This window comes from Bombus vancouverensis, chromosome 7, assembly GCF_051014615.1.
Source record: "Bombus vancouverensis nearcticus chromosome 7, iyBomVanc1_principal, whole genome shotgun sequence".
NCBI lineage: Eukaryota > Metazoa > Arthropoda > Insecta > Hymenoptera > Apidae > Bombus > Bombus vancouverensis.
The window spans coordinates 13104742-13124078 of record NC_134917.1 but is presented as its reverse complement, the minus strand read 5'-3'; the positions used below and the strand labels follow the sequence as shown (position 1 = coordinate 13124078).

General features: G+C 47.3%; 1 protein-coding gene across 1 annotated transcript in view; it reads right to left on the bottom strand.

Moving 5' to 3' along the window:
- The window catches only part of Gfrl (Glial cell line-derived neurotrophic family receptor-like), a 217633-nt gene that overhangs the window by 5504 nt on the left and 192792 nt on the right, over positions 1-19337 (bottom strand). Inside the window, exons 14-16 of the mRNA XM_033332476.2 lie at positions 18691-18895; positions 18213-18358; positions 17720-17848 (exon numbers count right to left, since the gene is read on the bottom strand). Of these exons, the coding sequence (XP_033188367.2) occupies positions 17720-17848; positions 18213-18358; positions 18691-18895 (480 nt within the window). The remainder of the gene's footprint in view (positions 1-17719; positions 17849-18212; positions 18359-18690; positions 18896-19337) is intronic.

The following is a 19337-nucleotide window of genomic DNA, read 5'->3' as shown; positions in this document are numbered from 1 at the left end:
TCGCTCCGACTTCGTAAGCCGGCGAATAATTAAGTCAGTTTCAAGGTCACGGTCGCATTAACTCAAAAGGGCGTGTTTCATGCGCTCGCGAGCACGCCTATAAAGTTTTTCCATCCCCCCGGGGTAGTGAAAATGGTCCCCCTAAACGTTTTCTTCGGGCATCCCCCGATATCGACTTAACGACGCCGAATGTAACTCGTCCCGCCGTGCTGCCAGCTTCTCCGTGCGCATCGATTTCCATTTTCATCCCTCGTATCATTTTCTCTCTTTCCCTTTCCTACTTCCACCCGTCTCTCTCTCTCTCTCTCTCTTTCCCTCCCTTTCAACGTTTCGTCGTTTTTACTTCTGACGCTTCTCCTCTTCGGGCTTCTTGTTCCTCGTCCCCGGAATTACCCTCGGCTCGTTGAATCTTTAATTTCCGGCAGAGGCGAGACCGAGGCCAGAGCAATTTTTGGCGATATTTTCCGAGGACCAGACTGCGCGCTACCGTACGACGCTGTGCGCCACGTGGCCCGACCAGGCCAGCGACGAACGCGTCGCGACGCTCACGACGTCACCGCCGGATCCCTGGTCGTTCTGCCACGGCAGAAAGGTTCGTTCGTTCGTTTCGCCGAAGCATCGACGTCGGATTTTCAATGAAATTAAATTCCACCCGAAAGGAGGGAGTCAACCAACCGCCAGCCCCTTTGCACTCTTCCATTCGACTCTTCTCCGTGCACCCTTTCGAATAACTTTTCGCGAGCAGGCAGAGGCTCTCCAGTTCTTTAAATTATCGATGCACCGAGAATTCCCGTTCCACAGCACTCAGCCATCCACGCGATCCAAATCGATTCGTTCTGCTGTCTGTCTTGATGTACTTCGTTCTACCGGACGTTATTTCCTCTTTTCCATCTTCCTCTCTTCTTCTTCCTCCTGCTCTCTGGATACGATGTCTTTTCTTTTCTCCGCTGCCACCCTTCTCCGCCGTATTTTTTTTCGATACGCGCGTATCACTCGATATCAGTGCACGACTATCGTATTATCCGAAGGGAAAAATTCGATATCTTCGCTGTCTGAACGTGTCTCCGGTCGAAACGTCAGCGTGTGAAGAAAAACGAGGAACAGATAACGGAACGATTCTCCTTGGGGAAGAAAATTTCGGTAATCGTCGGCTTTTTCGCTTGGCATCGGGCGAGAGAGCGCAACTTGTTTCCAAGATAATAATTCGAAAGCTCGATTCGAATAGTTCGTTTCCTTTCATCGGCGGAGAGCCGAGAAAAATCGTCCGACCTTGTTCAATTCCCGGTGTAATTGAACAGACCACCACTGGAGAAATAATGATCTATACGCGACCGGGTCGAGGCACTGGGCGGTAACTCGTTTTACACATTGGCCAACGCTAATTGTAGCGTGTTGCGGCTTAATTATCGAATATGCGATCCAACCGCGAATTTCGTCGCTCCTCTCTTCTCCTACTCATCTCCCCAATACCTTCCCATCCTCTTTATTGACCAAAAAGTGTATCGCAATAATTAACTCGATTGCCTCTCCGGCGACAGCGCAGACCGCCAACCCGGAATATTTTCAATTATAACGTCCAATAATAACTATAAATAAATCACAAAGCGATAATTAACTCGCAGAATTCTCCAAACCGAATATATTCTCTAGAGCTCATAAAATATTCTTTTCGAGAGCATTCGAATCACAAAGTTGTCAAGCTTCGTCGAAAAAAAAAAAAAAAAAAGAAAGAAAGAAAGGAACACGTAGAAAAGCTGCTCGCTCTCAAGATGTTAGTTTCGAGAATGACACGATTTCTCCGAGTATCGTTAAGGTACGATATCTAATTAGCAAAAGGCGTCCGTACCCCGAATTCGCCTTGCGTCTATTCTGCTGTAGTACGGAACGAGAAGAGGAAGTCGCGTTTTCGAGGCTCGTTTCGCAACGAATTCGAGGCAAGAAGGAGAGAAGGAGGAAGGGAAAGGGGGGCGTTTTCATAGAATAATAATCAGCCGGCGCTTGAAACAATGACACGCTGCGAGTGGCTGATTAAATTGATCCGCAAGCAACGTTCTTGTGCTAAGTTTCACGCAGAATGCGCAAGGATGAGCCGGGAGGACATCTGTCTCACACCGGCCAGGAATCGTTCGTTCCGCTTTCGTCGGGTAAATAGCATTCTCGATTCGGTGTCGGCTAATGATGTTCCTCGGCTGTGAGCTACCCCTCGGTTCGCAGGAATTTCCGTGGGAACGATGCCAATCAAAGCATAGAATCGAGAGACTGGCGCGGCGTTATTCACGGCCGAGTGTCGTTTAGAATTTATTCGCGAAACGGCGAGCGAGCATGGGTGTTGGTGAACGAGAACAGGCTTGCAGAAGATTTATGAAGTCGAAGACAGAGGATAAATGACACGTAAGATAACAAAAACTAGCGAACGGAGGTAGCAAGAATTAAAAAGAAGTCTGCGAGAGTATGATAGAAGAGAAGGGAAAAAATGTTGCAGGGGTGGCAGGCCGGCAGAAACACTGACAAAGAACAACGAACTAAAAGAAATTACAAAAGGAGAAGAAACTCTGAGCGAACGAAAAATCTGATAGAAACCAGCGAAGAATCTAGACCAGTGGCCATTGTCCAGACCAAAAGACATCGGACAATGAGTTGGAAGTTTACGAAGACCAAAAAAAAAAAAAAAAAAAAAAAAGAAAAAAAGGACGAAATGACAGTAGAACGAAGGAAACAAAATAAATCTTTCATTACGAGTATCTGTGCTGGTCGTGGACAACGCGACGCAAGGAGCAAATGTCAAAAATACAAAGGTCCGACGAGGTATCGTCTACGACGTGTGACCTGGATCTTGAATTATCATCCTACGAGTGCAACTGGATATGGAAACTCGATTCATCGTGACAAATTTTCAACGCCCTAAATATCGTGAATAGTAATTTCATTTTTTGCAAGAGAAAACGTATTGTCGCTGAACTATGTCTGTAAAAAATGATTAGGTTAGTGGAAGATACAATTTCGAAATCTTTCTTTATGAGCGTCAAGAGGCGATAAGGTTTCAAGGAGTGTTAAATTCTTTGCTCCTAATCGAGACTGGATTGTTCCGTCGTGGGTAAATAAAGATAACTGCTCGCACTGTTGGGGATTAAAGGCATCTCCGTTGGAACGATCGATAAAGAAACACGATGGCGCGGCTGGTGATGCTTGTCGCTGAACAGGTGGAAGATGGAAGCGCATCCAGTGGAATCCCCGCGGTCCTGTTCTCTATAGACAGCCAGAAGGGTGCTTCCATTTATACTCGTGACACGCTGAATTCCTTATTAATGATCGGCTAATTGAGTTTCTTGACAGAATAACATGGCTCTTCCCTCGCGCTGCTTTTTAGTGACAGCCGAATAAGACGGGCTATAAAAACAGCTAGAAGCGAGAGGGGAGAAGTCTCGTGAAAGATGTGAAATTAAAATAGCGAAAGGAAGGAAGGAAGGAAGGAAGAAAAAATGTTAAATAGAAAGTTCATGGAGTTGGAAAAAATGAGACTGCGGTTAAGATGCGAACAGGAGAGAAACACAATAATGCAGAGAAAATAAGGAAAGATAGACTACGGAGTAAAAAGAGGAAGAAAAATGGGGAGAAGGGGGACAAGTTGGAATAAAAACATGAAAGAAATAAAGATTAAGCAAGCTAGCGAGTTGTAAAATGTAAATGCATGGTGCGACATCAGTGGCAAGCTATAATACATAATGACAGATGAGAAGAGAGCGAAGAGAAACGACGTCTAGGCGAATAGGGAGTCGGCAAGGTTGACATAATGAAGAACAGGCAGGGATCCATCTTGCAATTACGATTCCCACTGGCCCTTCCATCTCTGCCGACAGAGAGAAAGCCCTTTCATCGAAGCAAATGCATTTGATATCAGGAACGATTGTTCTCGCGGATTGCCCACCTCTATTCGCTCTATCCAAGATGATCCTTATACACCCTGTTCGCGCCACCTAAACGACGGTGTCAATTTATAATAGCGATATAATAGGATTTGACGCGTGGTCTGGGAACCCAGGATCAACGGATGATCACGCTAATTATCAGGCGTCTCTGTCACAAATGAAATAGAATACCGGCAAACCAACAACCTGATTTCGTAATTGAATTAAACAGAGCAACTACACTTCCAGCGCCACTATCAGACAGTTTTTAAAAAGATATTTCTGCTTTGAGAGGGAATACGACGAAACGGCGACGTATGCGGAACAATAAGGTTTTGCGGATCAAGCAAAAAAGGGAAAAGAAAAAAGGAAAGAGGGGGGAAAAAAGGAGAAATTCCGGCATGCAAGATGTTGGTGCGCCTTCACGTGTTCGCTTAATCAATAACGACGTCGAGTCTGCTCGACGTTAATCGTTAAAATGGAAGGAAAAAAAGAGGAGAACAAGAAGCAAAGCGCGAGGGGGATGAACGAGGAGAAAGAACGAACCCGGCTCGGATAAAGGGGGGTAGTGGAAAAATAAAAATCAGCCAGCCGGTCTGTCGAGGGGCGAAAGTCAAGGAATAACGACATGCAACGCATGCCGGCTGTATAAAACGTAAAGGGTTGCCGTCGTGGAAAACAGCTCTGTCACGCAATGCAAATGAGCCTTCGAGTCGCGCGACAACCAACTCCTGCTACTCTCCAGACCGGCGTCTCTTTCTCGCGATATTTTTGCCCATATTTTTGTTCCGTCCCTCCATGGTCCGAATTTATTACACCCCGGAAGGGACTTCCCTTCGTCCGAGACGAGAACCGACTCGATTCTTCCGCAAATTCTTCCCATATGCGAGCTGAACCGCGAGTGTTGTTGCTTTAGAATTCGTAGCTTCGGGAATTTTCGAAGATTCCACAGATCTGCAATTCTACGTTCCAAAATGTCCAAGGATTACGAGGACGAATACGAGGTCAGAGGTCTTAAATTTCATCGTCGGAAGATTCCGGAGCTGTACGATCGCGGAAGACGCGAATTTCCAAAATCTCAGAAACGGCCGTGACTCTCGGCGACCTCCACATCGTCTCGATACTCTAGAAATTCGAAATTTCTATCGAAGCCGGAATCGTCGCGATCTTAGAGGCCTCGGAAAATCTTTCTCCGCCGTGGATTCTCGGGGCAAAAATTCCATTCAACCCTGTGGCTTCTCTAGAAATCGTTCGGGAACGTTCGTGTGAAACGACAGGCTCGTTTGCATAATCATGCACGAATCTTTCAAAAATCCGCCGTTGTTGATGAGATAAAGCGGAACGTGCTCCAAGTACGTGCGAATACAGGAAACGCGTGAGAACGGTTTTTTCGCCGGACACGACGGAGGAATCGTAGTTAGCCGAGTACGAAGCACAGGCGACCCGGTGCGAATGAATTAGCCGCGAAATCGGCATCAAACACGCGTCCGCTTCTTTCTCTTTAAACAGCCTTCTACTAAAATAAGCAAGTTGCGTGTTAAAAGGGTTTTCTACGGCTGCGTTTCGCGTGTTCCGCTACGTTCTTTCTTAAAGCCTGGAAAGCTCTCGAGGCGTCGCTGAGCTGTTTCGCTGTTTTAAAAATGAAAGACCGCCTCTTTTCCGCTGTCCGCCTTGTTTCCTCGGCGGCGCCGCCGCGGCCGGCTACTAAATCTTCGTGTCACACGCTTTGAACGAAACTAGAGGTCGCGGGACTAAAGATCGTTCGACCGGGTTCAACGTCGATTTTATATTTTTGCCGGAATAACGCGATTCAAATTCGCGACCAAGCACTCGCGTCGATTAAAATTAATGAGTCGGCCATCCACGCGAGACGAGGCTGGCGCGCCTGGCCAAGCAACCTCGGTGTTAAGGAAACGTTAAAGGAAAAAGATCTTGTTTCGCATGGTCGAGTCTCTCTCGCTCTTAAACCCTAAAGATATCGTGTGTACGGAAGCACAGCCGTGCACGCCTTTGGACTGTTTTAAAAATGAAAGGGCCCTTTCTCTCGAGCCCGCTTCTTTCAAGAATCGCTCGTAGCTTCGCCGTGTTTCCTCGTGAAACTGTGTCGAGATACAGCCCTCCCTCGGTGCAACCCTTTAACCTCAGCTCTTAACGATTTCTCGCACGAAACCGTTCCCGCGATCGCGATTAACCAATATTCGCCGGCTGGACACGCGCGGTCACCCTTTCCGTGGAAATAAGCACTCGCGATAGCCACATCGCACGAGAAACTTTCCAAAGTTTAGATTAGAAAGTAAAAAGGAAAAAACTTCCACCGTGTGTCTCGTGCCCTGACGACCAGACCATCGAAATCGACTCCAGAGGATTTGAAATTTCCAAGTCAGACGACATTTCCCGAGTCTCGACGAATTTGCAATTCGTCTTTGTTTCGCGAGTAGCTTGGAAATTTGGGGACGCCGCATCATTCACCGCTTTCATTTTAATTCTAACGTTCGCCGAGAGCGATCCACTCGCGTGTGCGAAACAGAAACGCTGAAATAAAGAACACGGTCGTCTATCGTCGCCGGATCGTCACGTCGAGGACGATCGTCGGAAACGATCGTCCTGGGACGTGCGCCGAGTATCGAAACGATCCACGTAGGGATATACGCGTGTCAGAAGACAGAAAGAAAGAGGTGAGGAGGCAGAGTCGTTCGCTCTAGCTTCGTCAAATTGGCAAACGTCGCGGGAACGACGTACACGAGACGGTGTCGTAAATTTTCGTGTGCAATTTTGTCGTAGCGGAGTTCGAGCCGCCGCCGAAGACGTGGGTGTGGCTGATACCATTTGGAGTATTTTTCGGCTCGCGACAAGCACGCACTTTGCTCGGATTTTCGGCTCGCACGATGTTACCAGAATTACCGAATTCGGCGCGGACAACGAAATCCGTGTAGTTTGGAACTGTTGAAGTGGTTACCACTTTTAAGAAAACTCTACATCTGGTCTTTTTAGTTTTCTCAAGCACTGAAGCCATCGACAGCGCGTAGACAAAAGACTACGACGAAGTCAGGCCATAAAACAGTAGACAGGCGACGTTGGCTTCGAGGTTTTCAGTTATTGGGTAACACAGCTAGCGTACGGATCTGGACCAGCTCAAATTGTATTCTTACTTATAATTACACTTCTATTTAAATATATTTTCCGCCTTACGATTTATCCACGTGTTTTCTCTGTTTACACATCGAATAACCTCAACAGGAACGACGACGATACCGTTCGACGATAAGATTTCATCGGTTCGAAATTTGTTGATTTCAGAGAATGGAAACGAATTCGTTGGCGGAGAATCTTGCGGTACAGCGAGGAGAACTTAAGCGAAGAACGTTAAGAACGAAAGAGAAAGAAAAAGCTGGAGAAAGGTTTCTGATTACGTGTTACCGAAACGTAACATGGTACGGTAACATCCGGTTGACTCTCTGTTGGTCGGTTTATTCTACCACCGCACAGCGAGCAAGAAACAAATTTAACGATCCGCAACAGGCCACTGCAGCGTTAGTTCTCCGCGCCAAACGTACGCGAACCCACCCGTACAGCTTTAAAAGCGCTCCTCTGGCCAATTAGTCGAGCAAATCGAGCCACGATCCAACCGTCTGATTCGGCAATTCTCGCCACTGGGTCGCCGCTATATTCCGGCACTCTGGCCATTCTTACGACAACGACGATGCTCTTGTAAAAATCACCCCTTGGAAAAATTCCAACGCGACTATCGTTCGGAACTGTGCCACGGAATCTATTACGCAGTGCGAATGAAATTTTCAGTTGCTGTGACGGTCTACGGGAATAACGAGCAGCGTAACAGAGCAGAGCAGAGGAGAGGAGAAATAGATGACGGAGGAATAGAGCGGAAGAACAAGGAGAAAGGGTTGAAAAACGCTAGAACACGGTCGAGAGCTCGTTTGCTCTGGCGGGGCTGGCTTTCTTCTTTCGAAAAGCCCGCCCTTCCTTTCGCCGCGGGCAAAATTAATCGGAGGTAGCTCGATTCGTCTGTCGGTAGCTCAAAGGCGCGTAGCCGGTGCGAATCATTTCTCGCGGGGCTGCCGGTACACGCCAACGTCCCTCGGGAGAATGCATCCCCCTCGTTGTTCGCGTACCTATCGCCCTTCTTTCCTTTCCCGCGTTTTTTCCTCGCCGCAAAGTTGGCGCGCGCGTCGAAACGCGACTGCCTCCAGCGGATAAATTAGCTTCTGCTTTGACACCGATCCGGACATGGAATAAATCGTCAGCAACGGGGAATTTCGTCGTTGATAGATGACGCGTGTGTTTCAAAGGATGGGAACGATTTGATCTGCGGATCGTCACGGTCCAGGGTATCTGGAATTTGTTAATGAAATCGATTCACTGGCTCAGGAGCGTATTTCGTTTCTCAAGGACGAAAGCAAAGAATTATTCGAGAATTTCGACCTGGATTCCGATTCGGAAATTCCATCCTGCCACTCGTACCGATCCCGAACCCGTCTCCTACCCGGAGAATAATCGAAACGCGTCGAACAAACGTACGACCCACTTGGTGAAACGCTGCTCTCTGTGCGTGTACCTCGTCCTACGTCGATGGTAGACGTTTCCTTGACATTTTCAAGGCACCCCACTTTACCCGGCCAGGACAACAGACGTCTCCGCAAGGGAGAGCTCAGGAATCGACGGGGGTCGAGGAGAATCGGTGCTTTGTCGCTTCGATGACGTTCGTCGCCATTCGCGATTGTCGATCGAGCACGAAGCAGATGGAACTCGAAATGGCGGCGTTCCCGCGATATCGCCGTCTTCATTCAGATAAGGTCTCAATACCTTAATAGGTCGGCCTATCGAAGCCAGCCACCTAACATCCTCCGCCATGTCCCGCCGTCGTATTGTCCGACTGCCGTTGCTTCACGATGAACATCCACCGTTTCGATATCTATTCCCGCGTACGCGGCCCTTTGTCGTCGAATTCCAGACGGAAAATTAAGGTCGAACGAGCCTTCGTTTAATAATGCAAAAGTTCCAGGCACGAGGTAGTTTCGGCGCGGTTAAATTTTATTCTTCGGCAAAATTGCGCCAGCGCAAGATTCATCGGCCAGATTTATACTTATCGTACTTCCCTTAATCTTTAGGCCGAGTTTTAATGAAACGTTATTATGGGGCAATGATATTCCCGGCGGCGACAACTCGCAGGCCACGTCGGATGAATTTAACTTGTCCACGGAGGTAACTTCGTGCCAGGCTAACTTTAAGTTCTTTATAAAAACGTTCCCTTAAAAAGGGAAGCCTCTTTCTTCCGCGTACAGTGAATTCATTCGTTTCCGCCAGTATTAGAATCGTTATCTGACGAGACAGAATGGTTGGTCGGCTACCGTTGTTCCACGTAAACTCTCAAACAACTCGATCTCGCTAAACAAAAATCGAGCAACCTTCTCTCTCTATCTTTCTTTCTTTCTCGTTCTATCCAGCACTAGTTCTATTATTCTACGAAAAGACGCGAAGGACTTCGATAGTCAGGGATGTAACGCGTGACAGTTCCAGGTTTTTTTCTGTCGGAGCATGCCGACTTAATGGAGCGGCAAAGCGCTTTATCTCTGAATTTAAGAGAAGAATGAGCGGAGACGCTGGCGACCGTTGGAGCTTGGAAAAGAAAATAGAAAGGGGCGTACGGTCTGCGTCATCGTCGTTGTGCCCGCCTCAACCCCCGATAATTCAGGGTCGTGGATACGGCGAACGGTATTTGCCTATAATTCGACGCTCTGCTTAACAATGCGAATCGGTTCCCGTTCGATTCATCGATCCTTTCCTTTCTAAATGTTAAATGGAACGAGACGCGGGCTCGACGATGCGAGAATTCAGCGCGGCAACGGGAGACCACGTTTCCGGCTGCGCCGCCGCCACTCACAGATTCCTTTTAGTCCTCCGCCCCTCTCCACCTCCCTATGGAACTTTCGTTCGAGGTTGAATTAAAAATTTTCGACGACCATACCATCCTTCGCAGATTTTATTCCGAACCGATTAGCGGCCGTCTATGAATCGAATTCCGCTGCAATATAGGTCAGAATAGAAGAAAAGAGATCAGCAAGAAGCAATCCACAGCTCTTGGCTTTTCAGATCAAAAGTAACTTCGTGGAGAACCGAAAGACGTATTGGGTCTAAAGTGTCGTAGGTCTTGTTAATTTGTCGACGCCCGCCGAATATTCCAAATCGTACAAGTTCGATATTTCGAAGCTCACGTTTCCCCAGACATGTCTGACGGAGAACATTTCAGATTTTATTATCACAGACCGGCGAAGATAGTGAAGCATTTAAAACCCAAGAGAATTCTCTGCTCGCAGCTCGAAGCTACGCGTTCCTCGACGAGTATCATCGAGAAAAAACCACGAGTTTCACGAATATCAAACTCTCAGCAACCCGAGGTACGAGTAAACGTTATACTTGCAGCTCTAACAGACGTCTCCAGACTCGGTGTATCTAAATGAATTGATCCTTGAGCGCCTAAAATACCGTTTGTGGTATCTGTTACCCTGAAGCCGGTCTCTGTGTCCGAGAGAGTGGCTTGCAGCGATCCGCCGCCGGATAAATCCTCGTTCCGGCTGCTCGTCGTTGATTCCCGTTCAGCGACGTCACTGTTGTCGGGCAAAGTTTATTGGAACGTGCTTAATTAACTTTCCAGCGGTGACTTGGCCGGTTATCGTCGACGTCGCGTTGTCGCGATTATCTGTAAGTCGACGAGGAGCAGCTGGAAATTCTGCAGCCGAAAATTCTTATAGTTTCGTTGAAGGTAACGCGTACGAACTGATCGATCTACCGAACGAGCTTCGATCTTATCGTTGGTTAAATGTACTATACTGTGCGTTTTATTTCGCCCGTTTCGTCGTTTTCTCCTTCGTTGGAAGAGCTCAGAACTGCTAAATCTCGAGCTTGGAACTGAGACTTTTTGAAAAAACTATTCCGTGTGCTGAAAGTATCGAGACATTTTCAGATTGGAAGACTGTGATCTTTATCGTACAATTTCAGCAGAAATATCGCGCAAGGCATCGAATCCATGGTTCACGACCTGTATCGTCTTCATTTTCAAGGGGAAATAGAAAAAGACGAGAGAGAAAGGCAGAGCGAAGGGAGAACGAAGCAGCCTCTTAAACGGCGCATGGAAATTCAATGAAAAGTCACGAGAGAAGCCGAGATCGATACTTGGACGCGGGAGTACGGGGTGACCGTGGGTCGAGGAGGCATAGGTGCCTCTGTTGGCCGTCTGCCAATGCTTGCCTATCTATGTGGAACACCTGTGCTTGCCCGACGTTGCTCGATATTTCGAACGACCAACAAAAAGCGCGCGACTACCTCGCCCTTCCGTCCATACAGCTAATTTCGCAAATGAATTCGACGACGGCACCGGCACCCCTCTACATCTTCTATATTACGATTGTACATTACGCGAAACGAAAGCATCGAATCAGTTCCTGTTTTATTCGCATCTCGTTCGTCGCGATTTTCGATCGAACTCGTCGAACAAACTCGAGATTTCCAGCGACACTCGTAAAAGATAAGGCGAAGATCGACGACGCTCTGTGTATCGTCAAAGTTTTACGATGTCGTTCGTCAAAGGAAGAATGCACGTTTGTTCAGAGCGATGCTACTTCACGCGCGTAATCCTCCGTAGACGTAGTCTATCTAAGCTAAGGGATGAAATTCGACGAACTCGGTAACCAAATTGAAACAAAAAGCCGCGGCTGACTATCAGCGAGCTGGAGATCACGAACCGCGGGCTCGGAATTTCAAGAAATTTAAATCCATTGATCCCGAGATTCGAGATTCCACGTAGTCTAATCTAAAGAAACCCCACGCTACCTAACAAACCCCTCTCACAATTTCTCGACGTGGTCCCCAATAACCAGCATCGTGGAACGTTCGCCAGTGACGAGGGAACTTTCTATCTCGGCAACTGGCCCGCTTCGAACCGATTAAATTATTTTCTTCTTCTTTTAGATGATCGGACAAGAAGCGGATTGGAAAGGCAGTGGGGAGCGGTTGTACCGCGAACATACGGTGTTCGATCAGTGATAACGGTCATCCGGAGGCCAATAAGTCCATTCAATTCTCTAAACTCGCTCTTCTCTCTGCATCATTCCTCTTCAATTTCCCCTTCCTCCCCTATGCTCCGTCGCGTTCCTCGTCCATTTATCTATATGTCTATCTGTAGGTCGTGCCATTCAGCCGTCCAGTTCCGCGGAAGATCGAAACTGGCTATCTCCAGGCAGAATTGGCAGAAACGAGGTCCCTAATCCCATCGAGCTGTTATTCAAACAGCCTCGATTCTCGTTTGCGGTGCAGGGTATTCGTTTCCTTCCGCGATTTCGTACTTCCGTGGCTTAAGAACTCCGGAGAGGATGGAACAATTTATCCCGGCCGAACGAGATTTCGAGAGATCGAGTGGCCTTTGGACGTCGAAATGAGAATTCCGAGGTTTCGGTGGTCGAGACTTTGTCGAGTTTTATTTGTTAACCAGCCTCCTCGAGAACGTTACGTAATATATTTTGCCTTTTATTAGGCGGAAAGTGGAGTGCATAAAGCTGGTTGTTTTTTAAAAGATTCCGCCAACTCGAAGGCGATTAATCTCACGTCTCTCACTTTTTGATGGTTCGCGTGAGAAGATTAGCGCCAGCTATATGAAATTTCGAGGCGACCGGAAGCGATTGCGCTATCTGCGGACGTGGATCGCGCCCAACACCCATCAGATTTAGGTTTCCGTGAAACTAAAAGGGAACAATTGCGAGGCGAGTCGCCGGACAGGCTCGCGAGAGGAATCGACGCGGCACGCTTCAAATTAATTATGCCGCGCAGATATATTCGCGATGTAATTACTTTCGGGCAAACAAAACGAAGGATATTTTCCATCGAACAAAATTTCCATTGGGATTCGCTAACGAAACAGGTGTCAATTACGTAAAATGAATATTGGCCGACACAGTACGTGTTTCGACGAAAACGAATTTTGAATTAAAATAATGGATGTTGAATCTTCAATGAAACTGGCCCTTTCATCGAAGCACATAGCAGCGGCAGTTTGATTCTCTCTGCAAGCCACATCGGTGAATAATTGAAGATGCGATTTGAAAATTTTCCCAATGATCGCAATAGTTGAACGATGTAGATTCGTCCGCGTACCTGGCGGCGTTTTAGCGGCACTTCGCGCGACGCTTAATTCTAGGTAGGTCGGTTTTAATTTTTCAACATCACCGACTAGTCGATGTTCGCCATTAAAGCGACTTTTTAAATCCCTGCGCGTTTAAACGCGCATTATTCTTGCCAACTTCCGGCATCTTTCCGCTTTCCAGCGGCGTCCCCGGAGGCTCAACGAGCCCGGATTTAGACGAGCAAACACAGACTCTAAGAAATTAACTTGGCAAATTGCTGACTCGGCGATCCTGGATCCGAAACGTTGCGGAAAGTTTCGAGTTTGTGGAGAGGAAAAATTACGATGCTCCGGTGACTTTGTTAAACAAAATTCAATGACATTTAACAGCCTCCATTCGACAGACTCAAGAAGCAACTTTCACCTTGCTTTATATTATTTTCAGGCGTTCACCTTTCGCTTCACCTTTGCGCCAAAGTTTAAGTTCACCTTTAGGGGAAAGTTGTTTAAAAAAATTCCACGATTTTTATAACTGATTTTACCAAATCGCTAAAAGAAAGAATAAAAAGGAAAGAGCAAGCGTAAACGGTAGATGGCAGCTAATCGAAGCGATACTGGAAATCGAAGCTAATGAAGGTAGAAGGTCCGAAAATCGATTTACGAGCGGCCGAGAGGAAGCGTGCTTTACGACGGGTCGAGGGGCCGGTCGCGGTCCACGCGCCATAACTTCTGCCGGTCGCGTAATTGCTTTATTAGGAACTCATTTGCAGGTCCCCGCAAATAGCCGCGATGCCGAGACCGAGCGACACGTCGAATTAAAGCGACCGATCGAACGAGCGAGCGCGACCATTCCGCCAAGTTCGTTTGCGGTTCGCTTTACCCACTGTTCGCTGTTCCCCCTTACTATCCGCTTCCTTACAACCGACACTTTGAGGCCCCCACGTGTAATTATGCCCGTAGGGTCTGGTAATTGAGTAACTGCTAACGTTGCGTTTCCTACGTTTGCTGCTTTGTGTAAAAGATCTCTCGTATCGATATTTTTCCTTTGTTGTGCCGCGTTTTTCCAACGTGTTAATTACGTTCGTCGTTGTTAATTATTGCACGCTCCAGCATTTCCTCCTATTGTAGGCTCGGTTTCTTCTACGTTCGTCGGATGATTTTTTTACAAGAACGTCGAGGGTCATCGACGTTGAACGTAATCGATACTCATAGGGAATTTTTCTTTGAGGAAATCTCGTCGATTTGCGTCGATCTGTGACCGTGTAAAAACTTGGAAAGTGGCCATCGAGAATGATAAAAAGTGTTCGTGGCCGGATCGCTCGGCGTAGTCTGGTGATTGGTGCGTCTGCCAGTTTTTACGCCCTTCGAACAATTTCGTTCCGTCCGGAAGCGAAACGAGGGGAATTCGCGGCACGTAGCAAGCTTAGGAAAAACATTAAAAATCGCCGTCGGTGATATTCGCTTTTTTAATCGCACTTATTTGGCCGGAGACCAGCACCGACTAGCCTTAATTAAAGATTTCAAACGGGCGTCGCGTCGCTCGAGTCGTCACGATGTAACGACTATCCTAGATCCGACTGTGGTCAACTCGCTGAAACTAATTATAACAGTCTAGTCACACCCTCAACCGGAAACTCGGACCACCCACGTGTCACGAGAGATAATTTTTTTCACATGCCCCCCTTTTTTCCCATCGTAGCTCGCCGAAACAAATAAACCGTCGAATTCCTCGGAATTCAATAAAATTCGAGACTCGCTTCGAATCGTTTTGCGCTCGAGAAGCTCGTTCGACCATTTCCGCGGATCCGTGAAAAAAAAACACACACACACACATACACACACATACACACGGACAAGCGGTGAAGTGCGTGGTCCGCGCGTTTCTGCCTCGCGAATCGAACAATAACGCGATATCCGGCCAAGCTATTTGATTAAAACGGATCATTGGAGCCGATATATCGTGAATTCAATTGGAACTCGTTTCGCTCCCTTTGCGATCGTATGTTCAATTACGAGGTAGAAAGAAACCGAACCAGCCTCCATCCCCTGATTTCTCTTCCATAGGTCACTTTCCAGGAAATCGACCCCCTCCAACGTGTGGCCAAATACGCTCCTCTAATTTCCGGCTCAGCCGCATCTAGAACGCGGCTCGATCCCCCTGGAAATTCGGAAAACCAGCCCCGCCACCGATCTATCACGCTCCATTCCATTTAATTTTCATGCGTCGGAACTTTGCCTCCTTATTCGTCGACTTAATTAAAGAGCACGTTAATTAACGCCGTTAACAGCGCCAATTTGCCCCGTTATCGTCGCAGGTTTTCTCGTTTCCAAGGTTTGTCTCGTGTCGCACGTCCCAGCTTCGCGGTAGCTCGATCGGCAGAGGATTCGTCGCGTTCACGCGATCGTCCAGCCTATCGGTGTGCTATTATTTATCAACGACACGAATTCCAATCGAAGACCAAGGCAAACAGGGATAATGGAGCGGCAATCGTTAATCTGCAGCGTGCAAATTACGTTTTCGCGCGATGCTCGCCGGACCGCGAAATTCTCGCGACGCGGCTCTGTGTTTGCGAGTCGATCCGCGTAATTTTCCTTTGCACGGGTGCTATGGCTTGCCAATCGAGGACGGCTTAGAACGTTAAAGAGCGAAACAAGGGAAAAGACCTGGAGGGGAAAAATAGGGGGGTGGATGACGCCGAACGAGACAGGGCAGAGCGCGCCAATTCAAATCCGCGATCCCTCCATCAAATTGCAAATCGACCGGCGCTTAATCGTAAATTGGAAATTGCCGCGGGAGCTCGTATGACCGACGCAAAATGCTCGACGTTGCCGCTTGGCCTGCAGCGCAACCCTATCGATACAAGTACGCTCTCCGCGCTTGGCCCTAGACGATTTTTCACTGAAAAATACAGGCAGTGCGGAAAAAATGACACTGGCGATATAAACACGCGTCGAAGTCGATTTCGCGGACGATTCGCCAAACAACTTTTTGTCGAAAGTAAGAACCACTTTTTCAAGGGTAACCGTAATTGAATATTTTCTCGGCTGATGAAGTCGCTCTTCAAATTGCATCGTGAATTCGCGCGCGAAGTATCGAATAGCTTTTTCGATCGCTTTTGTTCCGAGGAAGACCCGCGTGGATATTTTTCACGGATAGAAGTTCGATGTAAACGTGGCTTACCGTTTGGCGCGCCGAAGTATCCGGCAAGCGTATCAATTTTTCACGCATATATTTTTCCTTTTTATCGGTTCGCTCGTTATCCGCTACATCGCGGTACCACTCGACGCGCTTATTTACGATTTCCGTGAACGGTCGCCGGTGTTATTCGCTAAACAATTTATCGATCGACAAGGCGCGTGAGCACGCGTGGACTCCGCGACGCTGCCTAACGAAATCGTGTCGCGTTTTAATTGACTTTTCAATGCACGCCCTCGACTGGAGTAGAAAAAAGCCTGGGACCGAAGGAAATGTCGCGCCGCTGCAACGAATCTGCTTTCGTAATTAGCATCGCTTGTTCGATTATCGTTCTGCTCTCGCGTCCAGTTTTCCCAAATTCGAACTTATTCTCTTTAATCAAAAGTGGTAACTAGCTTTTGGTAGCGGCAGTTTTTTATACCAAATGGAATCGCCAGATCTAACTCTCGACTCGAAAAAAAAAAAAGGAACGTTCGGCGTGGCGACGAAATTTTCATATCGAGCGAAAACAATTTTTGCGCGGTTGGAAATCACCGAGTCGGAAAATCAGATACGGAGGAGGGAGATATGGATAAATTTCGGGGAAATTAAGGATGGCGTACCGGCTAATTAATCGCGATAATCCCCCTACGAAAGGGGTGTTCGGTAGTCTGGTTCGTTTCCCCTCGAGAGGTCGCGAGTTTTACGAGCGAATCGGCGGTGGACAGAGAGAGCGCGAGCGAGAGAAATGAAAAGTTCTGTAAAGTTTGATATCGCCCCTCGGATATACTGCACGCACTTCCTGCGCGTGGCACGCACGCGGTCGCGCAAACACGAAATCAGCCCTTTCGTCGCGAACCGAATATACGCTGCGCACGCGATTCCTTCTTGCCACCGTTCTTTTTCTTTCTCCTGTCTCTTTCTTTTTGTATTTTCTGCGCGATGATGAGTCACGACCAGGGATCGTGATCTTGAAGTCTGAAGTTTAAACGCCACTAAGAAATCTCGAGAGCGTAACGAACGGGCCTACAAAGCTTTTCTCGAGCCAATTGCGAGCGTGCCATCCTACTGTCGACTCACATATTATGTCGCTAATTTCTTGCCCAAATCTTTGTCCTTCGATTTATTCGCATCGATTCTATGCTCGCCAACTCCAAAGAAAATATCCTGGTTGTCCAAACCGGTAAAATGTTGGAGCAAACAGTAAAGCCCAAGGGGCGGTCCCGAAGTTGGAGATAAAGTTGTCGGACGACCAAGGCGTGCCTCGCGGCTAATTCAATAACGCGTTACGTATAAACGGTTGACGAGTGGCCAAACAGAGAGGCAGACTAGTGAAAAGCTAGGGGTGGCAATAAAGTTACGAGCTAGGGCCAGTCAACTAGGCTGAAAGTCGGGGGAGTACGAATTTGCCGGCAAATAAGATCAGAATTGATGCGAATTCACGGGACGAGGGGAGAGAGAGAGAGAGAGAGAGAGAGAGAGAGTCGTTGCTATTTGCAATTTACTCACCTTGACGCGCAAAAGATGCTGCAGACTTTGAGCTTGACTGCTATTTAAGGGTGGATTGTCAGTCCCGAGACGCGCCACTGCAATCACGTTTTCTCGGGTCGCGTTGTACAGGAACAGCGTGCATACTGTCTGCAAATAAAACGGAAAAAAGGAATACGAGATATGTCTCGACGTCATCCAACGCTATCTCGCATTATTAAGTTTCGCCCAGCCGTGTGCGCTTTATATTCCCGATCCGTCTGCCTTGCCGCCTCTCGAGATTTTTCTCAGCCCCGCGTGAATACCTCGCACAGTCGAGAGAGGACGTCGCCGTTTCGGCTTAAAATTCGTTCGGTCTACCATTCGGACGAGCCGGTTTGAAACAGATCCTCTAGGTTTGCGGAACGCGATAGAATTTTGATTTCAAGAAGTGGAAGACACAGAGAGAGTAGGTCAACCGACGGTACGAGACGTTTTTAGTAAGAATGATGGATAATAAGGTGAGGTGTTTTACCTGGTTATTAACTTCTTCTCTCATGAAGTTATCGAGGGACGACACTGCGTCCAGGACGGTGAGGTTATTGTGTCGTCGCAATAAGCTCTCGTCCTTTTCGCTGTAGCCCAGGAACATGAAAACTCCGTGCGGTATAGAATAAGCGTCTGTAGAGAAAAATTATGGAAAGATATTATCACGGAGCCACGGTAGCATTTAACATTTTTAATATCTAAAGACCAGGCAAACGATCTATAGTACAAAAAGTATTTTCGTTTCATCAACTTGAGTTGCAACTAAGTTTCTCGTTAAATCGGTGAAAAAATATTTGAATTATTTCGTTTAGATTATCGTTTGGGTCAGGTTGCCGTTCGTCTTTTTGTTGTTCTTTTGCTATACCCGTTTGTGCTTTTAGATACGATTGCTATTATCTGTCTTTTATGCGAATTTGATATTTCCTGTGTACTGAAATAAATTATTATAAATGAGAAACATTCACCTGGTGAGGGCCGCATGCATATGAAACGACCGCTATAGCAAAGACAGGGTCCGCGATGCGCCTGATACGCCGGTGCTTCGTGATTGTAAAATGCAAAGTCCGTCTTGCAGGGCGACGAGTCCACGCAGATCGTGTTGCAGATCAAAACTTCACCCTCGCCGCACTGACACAGCTCGGAACATTCCGGCTCGTCCTCGCGATACAGCTACACGGATCAAGTATACGGCTGGTTGGTTCGCAGTTCAAAGAGTATAGCTTTGGTCTAAATCTTCTTCGAGAGACATGGACGAGTTGCATTGAATCGATTTGGCTACGACTCGTTTTTAGTTAAAGAGAAAAAGGATCAAAGTCCAGGCAGATGTATAAACAAGACACGTTAAAACATTGCCGTTTCTAAATATGCAGAAATGTAAAATCCGCTATCGAGTATGACCGACGAATGTTTCCTTTTTGTCTCGTTTGAATTTACTGTAATTTCTGAAGATTAAATTTGAGGGAAAAAGTCCCAAGATCAGTCGAATGTTAGATCCGGTCAGTTTACCGGCTGTGTCATTATTTCGAAATCGATAATTTTAATGGAACACGATAATCAAGATACATGGTATTTCGTTTTAAAGATGAATGGCCCGGCTTGAAAACAGCGTACG